The 22,158-nt window shown below is 35.4% G+C and overlaps 1 protein-coding gene across 4 annotated transcripts in view; it reads left to right on the top strand.

Moving 5' to 3' along the window:
• The window catches only part of SKAP2 (src kinase associated phosphoprotein 2), a 194,147-nt gene that overhangs the window by 4,223 nt on the left and 167,766 nt on the right, over window positions 1-22,158 (top strand). For all 4 annotated transcript variants that reach the window (XR_006211749.1, XM_042968681.1, XM_042968675.1 and 1 more), the window contains exons 2-4: window positions 5,244-5,349; window positions 5,947-5,972; window positions 14,668-14,775. Coding sequence is in view for 3 of the 4 variants with exons in the window: in XM_042968681.1 (XP_042824615.1) it covers window positions 5,244-5,349; window positions 5,947-5,972; window positions 14,668-14,775 (240 nt within the window). In the remaining variant the exon portion in view is untranslated. The remainder of the gene's footprint in view (window positions 1-5,243; window positions 5,350-5,946; window positions 5,973-14,667; window positions 14,776-22,158) is intronic.

Here is a 22,158-nt window from a genome sequence, read left to right as displayed (position 1 = left end):
TGTGTTTGTAAGTCAAGGGATCAAAAATTTTAAATTTCTTGTATGGGTCAAATAATGTAGATGAATTAAGATGTGATACTAAAAAAAATTATTTGCCTCTATTAAGCATATAATATTCTACCTTTTTTTAGGAGGGGATCTTTGGCTGACTTGTTTTCCGACATCGGTTTCCATTGAAAGTATTTTTATCTCAGATTACTAAATAAAGCTCTTGATAGTATGTATGGTTTTTATAGTTATTCAACCCAAGTTATCACTGGCTTTCTTTAATAAAAAAAAAAAAGGAATCTAAATATATTGAAAAATGAGAAGTCTATAAAAAATTTCCAAATGAGTTTATCTCTACATTATCAGCATTAAAATATTACTAGAAGGAAGATAGAAACAACAGCATTGGAAAACCCTCTGGTGATTTGAAACACAGTTCAGTTGTCTCTCATAAATTTAAGATTAAGTGTCATATATGGGTGATAAAAGTGGCATAGGCTAGTTTTTATATACTCATTATTCACTTAGTTTGTCTTTTTCAATTAAAGCCAAGTCTATCTTTTTCATTCCACTGAGTTTACATTTCTTTTTCAATCACATACTGAACACATTACAATAGATGCTACCTAACAGTGAATCTAGTGTATATCTCAGACTAATCTGTTATTCACTGTGGCTTCTTTGAAAATGAGTGGTAAAAAGATTTTGATTATTATAAGGTGTAATTTATCAAGAGTCATCTTTTAGAGGTGAAAGATGTTCATCTGTATTCTTCAACAGCCCAGTTTTCTATCAGAATAAATCATTTAGCCTCCAAAGCCAATTTTGAAAATTTTGTCAGATGATTGGATTCTAAGACTTAGGAATGTTTTACTTATTGTACTATGAGAACTCCTTGTGCTTGTTCACATTTCTTCTTCCATGTTTGGACAATTCACAATATAACCGTAACCTGTAAAAGTGCTAGGTAATCAGGAGAAAGACATTGATTGAGGAATCAATAACTTTTCAATTAGCCATTTTCCAACTTTGGGCATTGGCTCCATTGATCTACATGTGCCCCGTTTGATTGATTTTTATGTTTTTACCAGTAGGTGTTTGGTCAGACCATACACCTCCCTTTAGCTGAGAAAAAAAGCTTATTTTATTTTATTTTATTTTATTTTATTTTATTTTATTTTATTTTATTTTATTTATTTATTTTGTTCCGATGTCAGCCTAAAGTTTGGCTGGGACTCTTACCATGTTAAGTTTAGTAATAGTACCTTCGTGAATTCATAGTGAAACCTGGCCCAATTCATAAAGTAGAGAAAGATGTGCAATTAAGTAGTAAAGCCATTTGGGGGTGAGGTGTAATTGGTTTTACACTTATGTTATTGATCTGGGGCTGAGCAAATGGTAGTGGACTCAGTCCCATACAATTCAGGCCAGCACAGAGGCTGTGTGTGTGTGTGTGTGTGTGTGTGTGTGTGTGTGTGTGTGTGTGTGTGTGATGTGTTAGATACCTGTCCTAGCCACTTGGGCTCTAAGGGAAGACATGAGCGGTAGGCAGTTTTTCTGGGGGGTCCATATGTACAGACAAAAAAGGGTAATTGGAGTACCATTGGATGATTTGGGGTACACTACTGTTTGCCTGTTAGGGGTTCCTATGGCTTGTGAGAGATTTTTAACTTCAACTGCTTGAAGATTGCTGAGCCAAGACATGATGTCATCTTTTCATTTTGTTTTCAGACGTTAATAGTTATCTACAGAGCAGTTGTAAGTCTGATCTCAGGGCCCTCTCCCCCAGATCTTTACAGTTGTACCGGGAGATAAGGTTTATTCTTGACAGTGTTAAGGGGTAACAGGAACAAAAATCACTACCACATTTACAGTCCCTGGGATAACTCTTTCCTTGGTGATGACTCCGGGGCAGAGGCTGATGGAGATGGAGCTAATTCTGGGGTTAAGTACCAGCGCGCTGACCTGAGGTCTGTGTGGCCGCGGGCGGGGCGGGAGCGGGAGTGGGGGTTAAACCTGCTGCATCGGGGCTCCTGGGAGCTGCGCATTCTCCACGCGAGCCGGGCGGGTCCCCACGCTTTGGTGACTGCGTGAATGGAGACCCCTCCCTCTGAGGAAGAGGAATTCTAACTCGCCAGGCCGAGAGGCTAGCGAGGAGGCGGGCTGACCTTTTCCTGCAATCGAATTACGGCTGTTCCCCGAATTACAGGCAGTCTGGAGTCAGTGAAATCTACATACTAACCGAGGGACACGACCCCTAAAGGAAGGTAGGAGAGGGCTAACACGCTTGCCAGTTTATCGTTTGCAGGGCTACTCAGGGCACAATCAAAAGCTTCAAATCTCTTTTCCGACCAGCCGGAGGAGCGCTTGATTTGTCCAGGACTTTTATTGGCCGCTTTTGAAATATTACCCTGGCTCTGGGCTACAAAGCCGCAGATCCAGTCGCGTTTGTCTGGCGAGGGCGCTACCCCAAACCCAGTGCTGCCTGCTCACAGCGCCCGTGACGCGGACCCTGGGGTTTAACAGTCGGAGGGAGTGGAGAGTGTTTGAGGACCGCGGAGCCGAAACGTCTCCCACGAAAGCCCGAGTCACTTTGCAGCGCTCGCCCTGTCTTTGCGCTGGACGAACGGGGCGCCTGCTTCACGCAGGGACCCGGTGGAAGGTCACCCGCGCACCCAGAGGGTGTCCGGGGCTCGGGAGAGGCTGCTTTGGTTCAGTTCGAAAATAAATGGGCACAGTGTGGATTTTAAGAAATAGCCCGGAGTTCAAAAACTTCAAAACCGACTGAATCTGTGGGCACCAACAAACTAAGATTTCAGGAATCAATTCCACTTTCAAGTTCCTAACTCATTTGTTTAAAAAAAAAAAAAAAAAAAAAAAAAGAGGGGAAGACCCCCCCCCCGAAAACAGCAAAAACGGTTCTTACACTTTTCACGTCTCCTTGGAAAATAATTTATTTTAAGAAATCGGTGTTTATTAAATCTTTTTAGTTGCCTTAACCCCCCTTCTGGGATTAATTTAAGAATAAATACATCAAACCTATAAAAATACAGATCTTTTTCCCCGTGCCGGATCTCCGAATCTCCTCCCCCTCAACAAACAAACAACACGGATTCTTCCTAGAATCACACATTCTTTCAGCAAGCATTTCCTCATAAAATAGCATGGGTCAGTATTTTAAAAATATTTGGGGGGAGTGTTAGGAAACCCTAAATAGAGCATTGCAGCTTTTTATGTTCTCCGAGTTTTTATAGAACTGAAATGACCTCTTACAGAAATAACTCTTGGGCTGTAATTCCTTCTGTTATTGCTTCCAGAGATTTAAAATAGATCCCGTTTGTTTAAATTTGGATTGTATAATGAAAATGTAAAATAGGCAATTAAATACTTGTGGGTGAGGGAATTAAAGACAAACACTGAGTGAGAGTCACATTAAGCAGACAATTCACCAATCATTGTGCAAGAGCTTCTCCCAAGTATTGAGTCCGGTTGGAAGAAAGAATCAGCAGCAGACATGCTGCTCCTTCCCTTATTCCACTTTGTTACTAGATTCATTCTAACCACCTCAGAGAAGCCAGTGATCTTTTCCATTTCACCTGATGTGTGAATGTCCAAAGGTTGCTTGTTTCTCTGTGTACAAAAATTAAAGAGTTTAGGAGAGAGTGATTAAAAAAAAAAAAAAGTTTCATTATTTTGAACTCACTTTAGAAATCTGAGTCTAATTTGCACTGGTTGTAGATTATGCCTCTATGTCCCCTTCAAAATATGGACCGCTCCATATTTTGTAAAGAGAAGCTGTGACATTTTGCTTTCATTTCATCTTGATACTTACTTGTAACATTAGTCATTAATGGACGTCAAACCAGAAAGCTATTTAAAAAAATTATTCCAGGATTAAATTTTAATTCTTTCACTTGTCATACTGATTTAGTGAAAAATTACCTCTATACATTTATTATGAATATATGGGATAACAGTTTAATCAACTTGCTTATTGGGTCAAGATACTTTTGTAATCAAGAATTTAAAATCGATTATAACATTCTATCTCAACTACTCGGTTTTAAATTGTTAATTATAAGTACAGTTGAAAGACTGTTATACTGCTTTGAATTAATTATATATACTATTATCATATGCTTTTATCCTATCTTTTTGTCAGTGTGAGTTAGGAGATAAAGTAGTTAAATAAATAAAAAGAAAGTAAAACATACACACGTCTTTTCAATATGAAATATGGATGGTTTACAGTCATACCTACTTTTAAATTTTTTCATGGTCCTTTATATTAGATATCTCAAAGATTTGAACTCCTGAATAAAAATTAAAGTTGCATAATGTTTCATGAACAATAAGAATGGGGCTATTATAAAATCAAACCAGTAAGGATTAGTTGGAATCTTGTACTAGTGAGAACTAGAAAGCAGAATAATTTACACGTTTACTAAATTTTAAAAAAAAGGAGGCTCTGTGGAAATGTTATATGAATCTGTGAAAATCTTATTTCTAGGTTACTATATTTCTAAATAGTGGACAAATGTATTTTTGCCACTTCTTAACTTTATTTAAAAAAATATTTCCAGGTGGTAATACCAAGGCAAGAAGCAAGAACACACAAAACCACACAACAGAGGTTTTGGGGTTTTTTTTCTTTCAATTTTTGAAGGTGGCTGGTCAGAATGGGTGGAGCAGGTAGGAAGGAGGGGGTTTGATCTGGGAATCTTGGTTAGAAAAAGGGATTTAGTTTTTCCTTTAAAACATTAAATATTGCCCATACCTCAAAATGGATTACACTGGGAAAAACAGGCCCTTGCCAGAGACATTAGTTTATATCGATATTATGTTGTGAATGACCTGTTCACATAGGAACTTCCCAAATATTATAAAATGATAGTAACACATGCATAAAAGCTCTGTGCTTGCTTTTATATGAGAGAATTTGTTTTATGGGGCACCGTAGTTTATTAAAACTTGTGTGCTTCTCCCCGGTTTAATGATGCCAAACATCCAAATAGCATTTGCTGTGCTAAGCATAAGTAGAGCATACAAATTTTATTAGCTAAGTGGTGAACAGATTTGTCCAACTTAGTATTTGAAACATATTTCAACTGTTATGCTTTGGATTGATAAATAACTGTAACAAATTGTACAGATATTAACACTTATGGGTAGAAACAATCATTGTCCTATTTGTCTTCACAAAAAATGATTCTTTCCAATAATTTGTATCCTGTTTCTTATATTTCATGGTTTAGATGTTGAAACATTTGTAGCAGACACACTGAGAGGGGAAAATTTATCCAAGAAAGCAAAGGAAAAGAGAGAATCCCTTATTAAGAAGATAAAAGATGTGAAGTCTATGTAAGTCACTTCCTTGCCATTTGTTACTTATTTCTTACTTAGAAGCAACTTTGTAGTTAACATTTTAATAAAGAATGATCACAAAATTAACTTTTTGTATGTCCAATTTGGTTGGTGTTAAATACTGTAAAGACAAAATATATGTCCTCTATAATAGTTTTTAAAAACCGACATGCTTATCATATTATCCTTTCTTTTTTTTTTTGTGGATGTTCTTGATTATATATTTTTTCTAAGCATGCTACCAAAATCCAACTGTTCGTTTGATTTTTTGAGGGTGTATTGGGTTTACGTGCTAGGACAAAGGTAGGTTGAGAATTTTAATATCAATACCTCTAGATATGGAAATGAGTAAATGTATGTGGTGCATTTTAAAGATTCTGATTTTACTACTCTAACTTCAGTCTCTAAAAATACTTTTATTATAAACCCATAAGCCTTTTGGAATTGTCATTTCAGGATGGGAAGTACTTTTTCTCTAAATGTGTGTTTATAATGCAGATTTTAAAATAGATTTGAATTATTGCCAACAAACAGACCTTGTTTTGGTTTGTCAGCCCTCATTTTAAAATATAATGTTCTTGCTTTCTTTTCCAGCTATCTTCAGGAATTTCAAGACAAAGGTAAATTTTCAAGTTTGTCAGACGTGACATTTTATTTTTCTTATGGAGAGGTTCGGTAGGGTAATCTAACACATACTGACATTTGATAGTTGGGATCAAAATTTAAATTTCCATATTGTATACCTAGACTTTCAAGATGAGAGTGCGAGCTCCCCCTGCTGAGAAAAAAATTAAAAAGCATATCCAGGATCTACTCTGCACAATCTGGTGCAGACATCTTATGTATTTGCTATCCTTAGGTGTTAATGTTTCTTAAAGCACGTTGTGGCCGAAATGTGTTAAGAAAAGGATATACTTGCAGTTACGCATGGAATGATTTGGTAAAGCACAGGTGAAATACCACGCCAACACCATTTGCCACAGCAGAGATGATTTTATAGTAGGCTCAGGAGGGCCTGGGGCCGGCTGTTCCGAGGTAATAATGTTTTTACAGGACAATTGCCTTAAAGACAGTATCAATTTATGTCTGGAAACACGGACAAAATTTTTTCAAATGATTTTTTTTTTATTATCATTGTGATTCTTTTGATGTGAATACGTGTATGCTATGGAAATGTTCAAAGAAGGGAGTTCAGTTTGATTGGTTTGAAATACTTGAGAGTGCGGGTAACCTGATTGTCTTCCTTTGGATTTGAAGGTTGGTTGTTTAGCATGTTGCAAACCAAAACAAGAAAGGCATAGGAAGTTACTTTCACGTCTTCACTTCTGTAAGGGAAACTGGGTATGGCCCTTACTTCCAGGATGCTAATTCATAGGTCATGACCTGAAGCCTGGGGATGCTGGTATGAGGGTCACAACATGAGGTCAGCTAACCTATGTGAAGTTAGGCTCTGGGTCTGGGAGGAAAACAGTATGGCATCTTCTAACGAGGGTTAGCAGACACCACAGAGTAATTCATACCTCTGCCAACTGAGAGTAATGACAGTTTCAGTAAACCAAGAATTAACCAGACAACCCTAAACCCAAATAGTTAAAAGGAAACCGTAGTTTCTTTTCACATTAAATCGTCAAGATCATTGTGATTGGAGGGAGTGAGATTTTTTTTTCATATGGAAATCTTTAACACTATTAAACATTTTTTTTTAATGTTTATTTATTTTTGAGAGAGAGAGAGAGAGAGAGAGAGAGAGCATGTGCACAAGTCGGGGAGGGACAGAGAGAGAGGGAGACATAGAATCCGAAGCAGGCTCCAGGCTCTGAGCTGTCAGCACAGATCCCGGTGTGGGGCTTGAACTCACAAACCAGGAGATCATGGCCTAAGTCAAAGTCGGATGCTTAACCAACTGAGCCACCCAGTTGCCCCAGAAATCTTTAACATTATTAAATAAAGAAAAGAGCAGGAAAATCCTCTTCCCCACAAATACGTACTTCTTTGTACTCTACAACCAGTCTTCAACTGTGGGCTTAATCATACTGCATTTTGCTTAGTTGAATATAGAAATAATGAATTTATACATTCTTATTATAACTTTTATACAGGGCAGTGTTTATAGAGGAATACTAGATTTCAGATTCTGTTAGACATATTTTGTTCTGGTGATTGTTTATTAAACTCTCATTGTGACTTAATTATTTGTATATTAACAAATTTTAAGCTAAGAAAGCATGATAATGAAGTCATTGTGTAACTATATGATTCAATAATAGGGTAGGAGCTTGTTCAGATGTATAGATATTATTGAGATATAGTCTTTGTTTCTAAAGAGAATGGAAATTTGTACAGTATTTGATAGAAAGTGAAAAATGAGCCTAGAATAAGAGTTCAAATAACACAGAATTCAGAGATTCCCCATAACCATTTTTCTCTAAGTCATTTATAGTTTAATATTCCTATATTGAGTTAACTAATCACCAGGAGTGCCTGCTTAAAAGTAAGCCTGTGGATAAATTAGGTGTATACCTTGGAGAAATACGAGATGCTGAGTAATTTTATGCCGTTATACCTTCAAAGTATATTCAACTTTGTTCTAAAAACTATTCCTGTAGTTAGGAGTAGCAAAGTTAGTACTTAATAGTTGCAAAGTATTCAAGATACATTTTTTTAAAATAGGAAGTTATTAATTATCAGATCTCTATATAAATTCATCTAAGTGTATTTCGATATTGCTACTTTTTTTTAAAATTTTTAAAAAGTGTTTATTTATTTTTGTGAGAGAGAGGAAGAGCATGAGCGGGGGAGGGGCAGAGAGAGAGGGAGACACAGAATCCGAAGCAGGCTCCCAGCTCTGAGCTGTCAGCACAGAGCCTGATGCAGGGCTCGAACTCACGAACCGAACTGCGAGATCATGACCTAAGCTGAAGTTGGACACTTAACTGACTGAGCCACCCAGGCGCCCCCACTTTTCTTTTTGCTTTTACATTTCCATTTGGGGTTTTGGGCTATCTTCATCCAAGGAGACCTGGGCAGAATTCCTTTTGGCTGTTTTCCTGCTGTCTCTCTCTCTCTCTCTCTCTCTCTCTCTCTCTCTCTCTCAGGTCAATATGGGGTCACAATGAAGTAAACAGAGGCTGTTTTCCTCCTTTTCACTGTTATATTCCTATTGATTTCAGCTATTTTATCTTTTCAAAATGGCAGTTAAGTACCATTTTAATATCATTAATGGAAGCAAAAGGGACCAGGTGAACAGTTCTTAAATAAAATGAATTAATTCAGAGTTATTCATTTCTATTAAGCGAATTAGTGAATTATTAGCTTGTCTAGTATACACAGATGTTTGTCACCCTTCCTCCCTCCCTCCCCCCTCCTTAGGTGGTAGGTGCTGTAGGTGCTACCCCCTCATCCTGAGATTTCACAGTGCAGAATTTACAGTTCAGTGTTTTTCAATCCTTGAGCTAGTTGAATTGATACAACTGTTCAAACACTGAGCTGCAGAGATCTTAGAGGATTTAAAAAGAAGTATTTCCTTTTTTTTGTGGGGGGGGAGAATAATTTGTACTTGTAGAAACTTATTTTATTATAGTGGCTCCTAGATATTGAAGCTTGTTCATTAATTTTCTATTTGCTGTTTATATTCATTTTCGAAGCAAGCTGTTGTCTAAAGACTTCTGTTTTTATTTCTTTAATTTATTAAGGGTTCCTTATTTTATCTCCTTATATATTTAACTACTCAAGTGTAGACTCTCTCTCTTTTTTTTTAAACTTATTTATTTTGAAAGAGACAGTGCAAATGGGGGAGGGGCAGAGAGAGAGGGAGAGAGGCAGAATCCCAGGCTTGAACTTATGAAACCGTGAGATCATGACCTGAGCTGAAATCAAGAGTCGGAAGCCTAACCGACTGAGCCAGCCAGGTGTCCTTAGATTCTCTTTTCAGGAGGTCTGATAAATTGTGACTTGAGAGTAAATTATCAGTTGATTTTCTAAATTCATGTATTTTACTTATATGTAAGAAAGATTTGAATGAATGTAAGCAACCAGAACCCATCTTGCTTTGCCTGTTCCCTAGTATTTGAAATTTTGCCTACTCTATCTAGAGTAGAGAGCTCCTTCTTATAGCCTTCAAATATCATACATGATGGACTAACTATCCCTAGTTTCCTATTCTTAGTTGCAATATAGCCTGATAGTATAGAGTGTATGCCTGAATTTAGGCTTTGTGCGCTAAAATTGTGCTACTTTTAGAATTATTTTAGAATAGAATTACAATCATTTTAGAATATTCCTGTCATATAACATGGTCTTAAATCTCTTAAATGTGACCTGAAGTAATTATTTTTGTAATGAAAATGTATTACTAATTGAGTAAAGGCTGTTATTGACTGGAGTATAAGACAGCATTTTCTTTTTTTTTTTTTTTTAAATAAAAGTTTATATATTTTGAGAGAGAGTGACAATGGAGGGGCAGAAAGAGAAGGAGAGAGAGAGAATCCTAGGCAGGCTCTGTGCTGCCAGTGTGGAGCCTGACATGGGGCTCTATCTTATCAACCGTGAGATCATGATCTGAGTGGAAACCAAGAGTCAGATGCTTCACCAACTGAGCCACCCAGGTGCCGCTAAATCAGAATTTTCTAATATGTATTAGGTGTATGATAAAAATAAGTTTCACTTGTATCTTGCCCTTATATTAGTCTTTTTTTTTTACTCCAGTGATGATGTAGGTACAATTCATTTCTTTACAGATTGATTAAGATAATATGAAGGTACCTATGTGTGACACATAAGAGACAGTCAATAAATATTATATTAATGTGTATTCTCAGATTCAACTTAATTTCTCAAGAAGATTTAAGTAAATCTTGTTTTATAATTCAGTTTTCAAGTAATTTTTGAGGAAATTATAAAATACTAAAAGAAGGGCAAGCATATTAACATGAGACAAATGTTTCAAGATAATATTTTCAAATTTGTAAAATATTAGTGTCTGTAGCTTAAAAATGTGAATATATTGCTTTCAGTTCCTTTTAAATGCCATAGCTAAAAAGCTCTCATTTTCTTCCTTATTTTTCCTCTAATTAAAAAAATCGCGTAATAGATTTTGTCCTTGAAACTTCATTGATATTGTTAAATATGCATAGATTTACTTAGCTATTTCCTTTGGCCTCATTTGTATTAAGTTTATTAATGGACTAAAGTGCTTTTTTAAATAGTAAGCCTGTCATGTAAGAAGGAATTCATTTCAGTTTGTTGTTATGGAATCCTTAAGAATAGCAGAAACGTCAAAAGTTTGGATGATGTTTCATTTCCTTTCCTTTCCCCTTTCTAACATAGTTTATGTTTGGTTGAAAGTTATCCCACTGATGAAATCTGAGCAAATAGCTTGAGTTCTCCCCTGGCGCCCCTCCCCCCCCCCCCCCCCCCCCCCCCGCCCATCTCTGGCCTTGTATAAATGTGTTAAATATGTCTGAAATTATGGGGCCTATAGCAGAAGTATATTTCAGAGGTAGTGCTTGTTTTAAAGCTCCTCATATTTGTGCTCTTAAGTCCTCTTATTTTAGGAAAGTTATGAACAGAATCTTCTTACTTGTGGTGACGTACATCTTTCAAAGTCTTAAGACTTAAACTACAGATCCTATTAAGAAATGACAACTTAAATGCTTAATTCTGCCAATGTAGTTGTATATTATTACTTGAGAAATTAATTTGGACAAGTGAACTGAGTAGCGAATTAGAAATTAATTTGTTTTCACTCAAGTAATTTTTCTACTCAAGTTTGTCTTTCATGCTCTAAAGGAAGAATGGCTATCATCTGAGATTTAGGTGTATTAATTATTTATTTTAATATTTAACTGATTGTGTTTAAAATAGGACTGTGTTTGACAAAACAAGCAGTAAATTGGTTAAATCACCTTCAATTGTGGTAGAGATCATGACTCTTCAGTTACTATTTGGGCTTCGTCTCCAGGCATTTAGGAAAATGTTAATTGATGATGAGTCATAGAAAAAGGAAGGGATAATAGTGATTTGAACTCAACTATTATAAATTTAAAAATGTTTATCAGAGAAATATGCTGCTGTGGTACGATTCAGCTTTGATTTTGCTGTGATATTTAAGTTACCACTGAAATTATACGAAGGGAAGCCTTGGATCATTGTCTTTTAGACTGTTAACTTTGTATCGTTAATTAAACTTTTAAAAGTTGTGGGATAAATCAAATGGTTTTCTAGGGAAACAAGAAACAGTATTAATGAGCAACAACCCCATAATTATCCTTGTGAGTACATAACAGGGACACATTCATGTCTCTTCTTTGCGCAATAACTTTTACAAAGAAGTATTTTTAAACTGATCATTAATTTTATGACCACAGAAATGAGATGCAAAATTTATGCTGTTGTCATTGGCACAGGCTCAAGGCACCACTGACATTATGTGTGATTGTAATAGAATGGCTACCAACTAATGATTTTGTAGACATTTCATTTGAGCCTGCTTTTCTTTTAGATGTCTGATTAGGCTGTAATGCTTTCAATTATGTCTGTAAATTGTATTGGATACGTTTACCTGATGCCCATTGTTGCTTTGGAGTTCAGTTTTCTATTACATAAACACAAGTTGAACATTTACCTTTTAATTTATAGAAGACTTTGCAGGTATAGCGGCAAATAGCCCCTGGAGAGAAAACAAAAAAGCTTTGCACTACTCAACAGCGACCCCTGTGTTCAATTACAGGTCCTTGTAATACAGCTCTTTATTGGGTTGGGAAAAAAAAAAACCAATTAGGAAGAAGGAAAAGGGATGGATCATGACTGGAACAACAGTAAAATGAAGAAGACCATTTTGAAAGATGATGTGTCCTTTCAACTTAATGCAGGTTGAAAAGGGAATAACCACAGAGATTTTTTTTTTTTAACTTTCTGGGTTAATTCAAGGGAGCTTAAAAAGGGGGGAAGGGGGGTGAGGTAGAAATGAAGCCAGTAGCAATATTTAACTTATTTTGTCTTAGATAAATATAAATCATCACATTGATTACAAAAAACATTTGAAATGAGCTGCAGTCCTTGGAACGGGTAAGCTGAAGACAATTTCATGTTAATATAGACTACAAAACGTTTTTATTTTAAAACAAAAACCACAGAAGTCTTTAGCATGTTAGGAACCAATGTGTATAAATGTTCTGAACTCATATTAAGTATTATTTAATTTATAGCTTTAATGATCTTTTTGCTGTGTGTGTGTGTGTGTGTGTGTGTGTGTGTGTGTGTGTATATACAGTTTTACATTGCTGGGTATATATATGTGTGTGTGTGTGTGTGTGTGTGTGTGTGTGTGCATGTGTGTATGTGTATATTCATGGATATACACATAAAAGCATAAAATGGATATTATTTTAAAAATCTTGATTTTCAAAGCTTTTTAACTTTTAATTTTTTTCTGTGTATTTCCACACAGAGTTTAATAGATTTAAGCCAGAGCATCTGAATCTTTTTCAAAATCACTTCCATGTGTTCATTGGTTTTAATCTTGTATTTTTATATTCATAATAGTGTAATAAGCTACGTACAAGTTAGGGTAGTAATGTATTTGAGGTATCCTGAAACTATTTTGTACACAGCAAGATTTATTTTATAGTTCATGATAGGAAATATCATTAGAAAACTCATACCATAACAGTTCTTACTTTATGAAGAATGTAAGGATACTCCAGCAACTAACAGCAATTGAGAATTTTGTGATCTTTACTACTTTATGTTCCGTGAGCTGTCATTCCATGTCCAAACATATCTTTACTAGCATTTTATTGGGTTCCATCTTCCCTCATATTTGAAATCAGAGCACTCTTCTTTCCGTAAGAGAAATAAGGGATCATTGAATGTTCTGAAAAGTACTTTGAACATTTTGAAAGAAAAAGAAATTAAGATCTAAAGAAAGAATAGCATTTACACGTGTTCCTTGGAATTTTATTTGGGGAAGGAACATCACCATACAGTGCGCCTGGGGTGGAATCACCAAAACCTGTAGGATAGTCTCCATTCTGTTCTTAGCGCCTGATGGGAGAGAGCTTTTTCAGGATAAGGATGATGAATGCCGGTGAAATGCCAAAATTATAAAGAAATAGGAACATTGATTTTTTAAAAATTACTTTGACAGTATTTTGAAAAGGCTGCTAGTTCCTCTACCAAAGATATGGTGAAAAATAGGGTGCTACCCATTAAGTGGGTATCAGAGGATACAGATATTTTTGGGGGGAGACTCGTAGCTCTTTAATCTGGATCTGCTTAGCGACTATGTTCTAAGAGGAATACTGTATGTAGGTCCTCTAGGATTCCCATGGAGATTTTCATCATGCTTTTTGGGTAATCCTTGAGGTGGCTGGTTTTCTCTTGAGTTGTTAACAGATAATTGATAGGTAGTAAGTCTACTTTTTTTTTTTTTTTAACTTTGTTGACTTTTCTTTGGATGTGGTTGAATATGGGTGAAAAATGAGTGCTTATATGTAACTATGTAACCAGGCTAGCAAAGATCTGATACACTCTTTAAAAAAAAAATTCTAAATGAGTATGTGGAAAAAACCCAAACCACAAGATTTTATTGTGGGGATTCAATGACTTCAAGCCAACCAATCCACCTAGGGTTTGGAAATCACATAGAAAATGGCTAGAACATTAAAAAAAAAAGTGGTAATATATCACTGAATGAGAATTGAAGGTGTCAAATTGTAAATCACTCTGTGTGAACTTACAAGGGTTATATGAGTTTTAAAGTAGTTTTTCCCATAAAGGATTCCTGCTCTTGAAAATGGAACTGAGCATTTTTAATCTACTCTAATGTAACCCTGTGATTTTTCATGAAAAGATAAAATGTTCATCTGGCTTTGAGTTATCAATTTCTCATCATAATTTTTCAAATTATTGAGTAGGTAAATAAAATTAATTTGAATTATTCTTTCTGTTGTGCTTTCCCTTTTGTTGTTGTTGTTTGTTTATTATCATTATTTTGGTTCTGTTTCTTCTTTTGTTTGTTTTGGATACACACTCTGTTTTACCCTGCTTCTACTTTTTTGTATGCATCTTTGTAGAGACCACCATCATTTTGGAACTGGTATCCTTTTGTCCCAGATATAAGCAGTTGTATGCTGACTTTTAAAAACTCGTACTTGATCTAAATTACAGCGATATACGTTAAAATAGGACCTGGTTTTTTACTTTGTTTTTTTCATGACAGTGACTAGGTTTAATAGAAAAATTTACCTCCTTTGACACAGTAACATTTCTTAAGGTGGCTAATTTGTAAAAGACTTTTCTCTGATTCTTCTATAGGTGATGCAGAAGATGGGGAAGAATATGATGACCCTTTTGCTGGACCCTCAGACACTATTTCGTTAGCCTCAGAAAGATATGATAAAGATGACGAAGCCCATTCTGAAGGTATGTGATATTTTTCCATCGAATGTACCTCTTGACCTTCCACCACAAGACAATGCAATGCGCAGAGGTGATGGTTTTGTCAGAAAGCACAGAAATGCAGAGGCTTCTGTTAACTTACCTTTACCGGAACCTTTTAAGGAACAGAAGAGCTCTCTCTAGTGGTTTTCCTAAGTATGTAGTTCCTTCTTTTCCTAAGAAATTTCCTTCACTAGAATTTTTAAGAGAGTGTTTACATCATTGTATGAATATTATTAGTAAGTTTGTTGGTTAATTTAATATTATCAGATTCTTGCTTAATTTCATTGTGCTGCTTAATGGCTTCTTGTATTATTTATTTTATAAATAATGAAAAAGGTTTTTGGTCTTTTTTTTTGAAAACTTCATATAAAACGAGTTCATAAAATATTAAATTAATTATTCCTACATTGCTTTCTCACATTAAGACAGGTTTTCATCAAATGCTTCTCTTAATGCACATTTTCATTTTTCTGATTGTCACCTAAAATCTCCCACGTTATGGAGCACTATTATGATGTTTTGCATTAATTGAATTAGTAATAAAGTTGATTGTTTATCTCTTAGTAATTTTGTTAAAACTCACCAAAGTTATGAAACTTCCTTTTAGTATAGCATGTGCTTTCTCTGTTACAGCCAATTCAGTACGTCTGTATTGTAGAGATCTTATAAGGGTGATATATAGTTATAAATTAAGAATGTGTATCGATAAATTAGCCATGCATATTAATTCATGGCACTCAAAGTTTCACATAGACACAGAAATGAATAATGCCTTCTGCCACTGGATGATGATCAAACTGTGCAGTTCCATCTCTAAATACAATTGCTGAATGAAAATATGCTTCCTGCAACAGAGCACTCCACATTTTATGTTATCCAGATTATTCCCTTTGGAAACATAAATTGCTTTTATGAGGTATAAAATTATGTCTATTGCAGAACAGGGATAAGTCAAGTACATGCATAAGTGATAAACATTCTAACCACTGATTCAGAACAACACAATCTTTTTTTTTTCATATTCAGAACTTTGCACAATGTGTAGCAATAATAATCATATCCATTTTATGTTGAATTTTACATTTTGGCAAAAATTTAATTTCTATTTTTAAAGGAAGGTATTTTTTTCTCTTATAGTCCCTATTTTTGAAAAAGATGCATGTTTCTCTTGAGTCACACTTATTATCTGAAACAGAGCATTACCCTTCCTAACCTGATCTTCAAAAGCATTTCTACTAGAAAATGTTTTATAATTGATGAAATAATATTTTCAGGCAAAGCAATGAATTATTATTTGAATTGAACTATTTTTCAGACATGTGACAATGATTTGTTTTGCTTCTGTTAAGTGTTGGTAGATAGAAATGAGTGTGTATATGTATATGTATACAGAGACAGAGTATTTCTACTCGAGAGAATATATATACACAAAACGTTCATAGAATATATATGCTCAGAGTTTTAAAAAAATAGCATAAATATTTTGAAGTACAAGGGAGCATTATGTGCTTCTTAAAAAAATTGTAACCTAAGAAATCCAACAATTAAATATCTATGAGAGCCAGTGTTTTGTTAGAAAAGTGAATTGTTATTAAACTATAATGCATTTACATAATTATTATATTTTCTTTATTATGAGTAAATAATTTATCATATGTTTCTTTTCATAACCAAATATATGGGAAATACATTAATAACATGAAAAAGACTTACTGTTAAAAGATTAAATTATCAAAATTTGAATATTATTTAATAACATTATTAAGTATATCATTAACTTTTTGTCAAATATTGGTGCATTTTCATTAGTGTTGATATAAGCAGTTCTTAAGCAGATTGAATGTTTAACTTTTAGTATTATTCATTTTTGGTATATAAAAACACCATATATGGTAGTTTTATATTTTCTTCTAAGAATATTGTAATTTAAAAACTACCACTTGGACTTTTAATTTCTACTCTGAAATATCATCTAGTCATGTCAGTTTCTCTGCCTTCAACATAGATTTGGTATGTGTGTTCTCTTTTCCTTGCCGAATAAATTTTTCTTCATTATGGGACCTCGGTCTAATGATATATTAATTATAAAAAGATAATGCATTTAACAATAAGTATAACTAAATTAGCACAGGTCACCAAAAGGCCTTTTGTCAAATCAGATTGTTGTTTTGTCCTTTTGACTTTTACCTTATGGTAGGCACTAACAAAGTATCTGAAGTTTGATGGATTATAAACTCTAAACATGATATGTATTTTTCATAATGCTAATGTAATTTTCAAGGTACTGTAAAGGTCAAACCTGCACATCTTTGTGTGCATTCTAAGTCTGTCTTTTCCTTTCATATTTCTTTTTCTCTGTTACTCTGGTTCAAAAGTTCACTCAGTTCCCAAATGGCTACCTAATTTTCCAGTTATTCCCTCAAGCCATATGTGTTTTGGTTTCTTTATGGTTTATTAGGTACTGTAGGAAAGTAGCATAAGTTATATCTTCTAATGAAATTCAAGCACACTTCAGTGATGCTTCGACTTGATTGCTGGTAGCAATTAAATCACAGCCAAGGAGAATAATGCATAATCTCACAAGGTCCAGACACCCTATAGAAATTGAAAGGGGATGAAAACAGAAAACAAAAACAAAGTCTTCAAACCCTGCCAGACACACTGTTTCCAGCCTGCCTTTTTTTTCTTTTTCCTTTTTTTTTTTTTATTGGCCAACTGCCTGATTGATAGCAAAATCATAACTTGCTGCATGCTAACAGGCAGAGTTCACTTGTAGGTTATTGTGAGCTGATAAAGGGTTAGATGGAGTTTTGATTTTCGCATTGGACCTTGGTACACCAGATTAATGGAATTTCAATGAGAGACTAGAGTAGCCACAGCTTTGTCAGAGAAACAGATGGAGATTCTATAGTCATGTCTACTCATTAATACTAGTTGCCTGAAAGGTGTGCTGCTTCTCTATACAAAAGAGTTGATATAATTGATTTTTGAGTGGTGCATCGAAAAAAAGTATCTTATTGATGACTAGAATTGTAACATAGATGGTGACAGATTTTTGTATAGCTTGTAGCATAAAAATATTGTAGGTTGTAATTTTTTCTTCTCTCGCTTTGGAAGCACTTTTACTTTTATTTTTTTGAGAGGAAATACATTTTAAGACAATAGCAAAAAAGGAGAAAGTGACATGCTCAATTACCTTTTAAGAAAAACAGTAAGAGTCTGTATTTTATTTATACACGATTGCATGACTGCTGTTAGTTTCATTTTGATGTGGTAATATTTATTAAAAAAAAAAGCACACTTACTAGAAATTTCATTTTATTAACTTTGTGCCTTTTTTTTTTCTGGAAAACTAAAACAATCATAATGGTTTCTAAGCTAGATTGCTGTTAGAAGTTTTATGCTATTGTGTGGCTAGATATACAAAAGTGTTAATATAAATGGGGCATGTCAATAATCAGATAAAATTGGAGAAAATGAAACTCAAAACCTTAAAGAAGAAGATTCCTCATTGTACGCATTACGATGCTTTCTTGGGCACTAAGGTGGGAGATGCAGGGTAGCCTTTAGACACTGTGCAATGACTTGGGTTTCCATTTTTCTATTCTCAAATCATTTTTCATTCATTTTCGTCATCTGTGAAAGAAGGCTTCTAACCATGTAGCATTGTGGAAAGTCCCTGAGGTAAGGTGAAAGGATTCGATGAGCTAGAAGACATATATCGGCTGTGCCCATCGATGATAGGTCGAAGAATCCCAGTGGACATTTGTTACAAATCTGATTCAGTCCTAGACCATAATCACTTTGTGGATAAGATTCTGGAACCTCTAGGGTGTGAATATAGGAAGGCTAAAATGAAGCCAAAGGTATAAAACAGTCATCTATTGTCCTGGTATCTTCCTAACTAAAAATTCCCAAGCAACATAGGTTACTGAAAACCGTGGAGATCCTTGCATTGCAAGGACATAGGTTTATATGAAAAAAAATCTTGGTTTAGGAATGGAACTGTTTTTTAAAGCTTGGGGATTAAGAAAAAAGGCTAAGCCTGTCTTGATCATAATTCATAAGAGTAAAGAATGATTTTTTTTTCTTTTTTGGTATACTTTCCTTTAAGAAAATCTAATGTATGAAAATTGGGATTTATAAAACATATAAATCACTTATTCCAAAAGATTGCTTTTAAAAAAGATTATCTCTGGGATGCCTGGAAATAATGAGCTCTCACAATGCATCTAAAACAAGCTTAGATATAAATCCATCTATGTGCACACACACTAAATTTAATGTGTGAATTTATATACATTGCGCACCAAACTTTTGAGGGAGATATCGTTTTGTGTAAAATTAGGTTTAGCACTAATCTGTTCTTGTAAAAGCAAGCAGTATGATGCTTTACTTCTCTCTGGGTTCCAGTAGAATATGAAACAATGTTTAAAACCAGGGAAAAAAGGTTCTTTCCCCACCTTTTTAAAAACATTTTATTTTGGAGTAATCTCTACACCCAACATGGGGCTCAAACTCACACCCCCGAGATCCAAAGTCATATATGCTCTACTGACTGAGCCAACCAGCCACCCCTCAGAATGTTTCTTTCAATACCTTACCATTAAGAGGAAGAGTTTTTGTACCATAGTATCATGTGATTTTTTTTAAAAAAAATTAAAGTTTCTTTATTTAGTTTGAGAGAGACAGAGTGCTAGCAGGGGAAGGGAAGAGAGAGAGAAAGAGAGAGAGAGAGAGAGAGAGAGAGAGAGAGAGAGAGAGAGGTGAGAGAATCCCAAGCAGGCTCTGAAGTGTCTGTGCAGAGCCTGAGGCAGGGCTCGAACCCATGAAACTGTGAGATCATGACCTGAGCCGAAACCAAGAGTCGGATGCTTAACTGACTGAGCCACCCAGATGCCCCAGTATCATGTGATTTTTGATACTTAAATTCATGATTTTAAATTTTATTCTGAGAATTTAGACTAGTTTTGCAATTTGCATATATCTTTGTGTATATAATGTACATTACCGTTGCACTTGAGTTTTTTTGTTTGTTTTTTACTTTTTTGTTATTTTAGTATGCCAGTTGCTAGCTTGTGTGTGTTATGGGAAAATAAGAAAGGTGATTACTTTAGTTCTTTTGTAATGTATATAGCATAGTTTCAAGTACTTTGATAGAAGTGAGGGATTATAGTTTGGGGAAATGATAAAAAGTAGAAAAACATTTAAGACTCAGGATATTTATTGTGTGATTGCAAATATAAAGTGCACAGATGTGAAATATTTTCATGATACAAAGGTATATCTAAGTAAATAAAAACACAATCATCTTTCTAAGTTTTATGCCAGGGAATGGGAAAATACATCAAAATAAAATGGGCCAATAAGACTATAACAAAGTGGACGAGATCAGAAAGATTGGGAAGGTAGGAAGACTCAACATAATCAAAAGTGACACACCTTTAATACAGCAAATTAGCAGGTATTTTACACAGTATATGAAGAAGGGTGCAAGATACCTGGACAGGGCAATGGAAAATTCAAAGATAAATAAGACAGCGTTTCTGTTTTCAAGATATATGTAATCTGGATGGAAGGAGAAGACAGTCACCTAAAATAAGGTGGTAATTAGCAAGCTAAGTTTCTAGTAAGGCAGATTCCAAAAACAGTTAACTAATGTGTGTTACACTGTTCAATTGATTTGGTCAGTACCTAAGCAAAAAGCTGGTTTCATTGTTTTTCCTCTCTAATTTGTTGACTAAGTCAGTCCTATATCTTGACATCATATTGAATAAACCAAAGCATAAACTTTATGCCTATATTCTGAGAGGTTGTGGAGTGGATTGTGGAGGGGAGGGCCTTTTATTCAAGTGAGTTTTGTATGGTTCCTGAAGTTTGCTGGAGAGAAAGTGGGAAAAGATGCTGAAAACGTTTGGAGCAGAAGTCCGAAAATCAGGTTTTCATCAGTAACTGCGTGTTCCTAGGGACAATGCCTTAACCCGAGGAAGTTTGAGCCCCACTCACAGATCTTTAGGTGTCAGCACCAGGCCAGTGGTAAAGATGTTTTTGGCTGCTGCAGAGCACTGTATCTCTTAAGACTTAGCTGCATAACAGGCTTTTCTTTCTTGCCGTGTGTATGTGGATTTGGCCTGCAGTCTTTGAATTTGGAGAAGTTGCAATATGGGGCTTCCTGCTTTCAGTTGTGTCTCCTGTTTGTAACCTGAACTAAACGGTGTATTTAGAGTTTTGAAATTGAGAAGCAAAATTCTTTAAGACAGTGGACTGACGGGGTGCCTGGCTGACTGAGTGGATAGAGCATGTGACTCTTGATCTTAGCATCCTCCAGGACTCTGGTTCCTCTACCATGACTCCCTTACTCTTGTCTCATCTGCCTTTCAGTTGCTAGGAATTACTCAACATTTTTGATCCACCGAAGATACTGTTTCTTGACTACCAGTGCTATTAAGGTTTTATTCTTTTTTAAAAGTTTTTTAATTTTTATGATTTTAAAAACTTATTTTGAGAGAGAGTGAGCACGCACACAAGCAGGGGAGGGGCAGAGAGAGAGGGAGAGAGAGGACCCCCTGAGGCTCTGCGCTGCCAGCTTAGAGCCTGATGCCGGTCTCAAGCCCACGAACTGTGAGATCATAACCTGAGCTGAAATCAAGAGTTGGCCACTTAACTAACTGAGCCACCCAGGTGCCCCGAGGTTCTATTCTTTAAAAACAAACAAAAATAATTTCATGGGGGACTTCTAGGAGGAAAGGTGGGTGCTGTCTGTGTCCCTTTTCTAATAACATCAAGAGGCTGCTTTGTCCTAAAACATCTTCACAGTTGATCTGCTGGAATCATTCCTTGGGGAAGAAGTATGCTCCCTGGCTGCAGGTCAAAGGTAGTCCAGAAAGTATCAGTCAGACCTCAGATACAGTTACTCAGAGTGAGTGTTAGCTTTCTAGAAGAACCTAGATGCTGTAAGCAGTGGAGAAGCATTATCCCTTTCCCTAAAAGAATTGTAATCTTATCGTGGGTACAATACGTATAAATCTAATATCTGGAAGCAACTTTATCAGCTCTGTTCCAACACAGAAATGTGTGACATTGACACTAATGCTAGGAGCTAAGAAAAGGAAGACGCTGTTGCAAGGTGGTCTCGATGAATCGTGTTTGATGGAACGAAATCGGAGTTTGAACCAGAACTTAACAAGGATAGATAGAGTTTTAACTAGTCAAGAGTGGGGGAGAGAATGTTTTTCGGATAAGCTGAGGAAGTGATGACAATAGGAAGCGGGGCGGGAAAGCAGTGTAGTTTGAGGCACTGTGCAAAGACCAGCAGGGCTTAGAAAGTTAGAAGAGGTCTGGGAGATGAGGCTGGACAAGAGTGGC

Source organism: Panthera tigris, chromosome A2 (assembly GCF_018350195.1).
Source record: "Panthera tigris isolate Pti1 chromosome A2, P.tigris_Pti1_mat1.1, whole genome shotgun sequence".
Taxonomy (NCBI): Eukaryota; Metazoa; Chordata; class Mammalia; order Carnivora; family Felidae; genus Panthera; species Panthera tigris.
The sequence above is the reverse complement of the archived record's forward strand: the minus strand, read 5'-3'. Positions and strand labels throughout refer to the sequence as shown.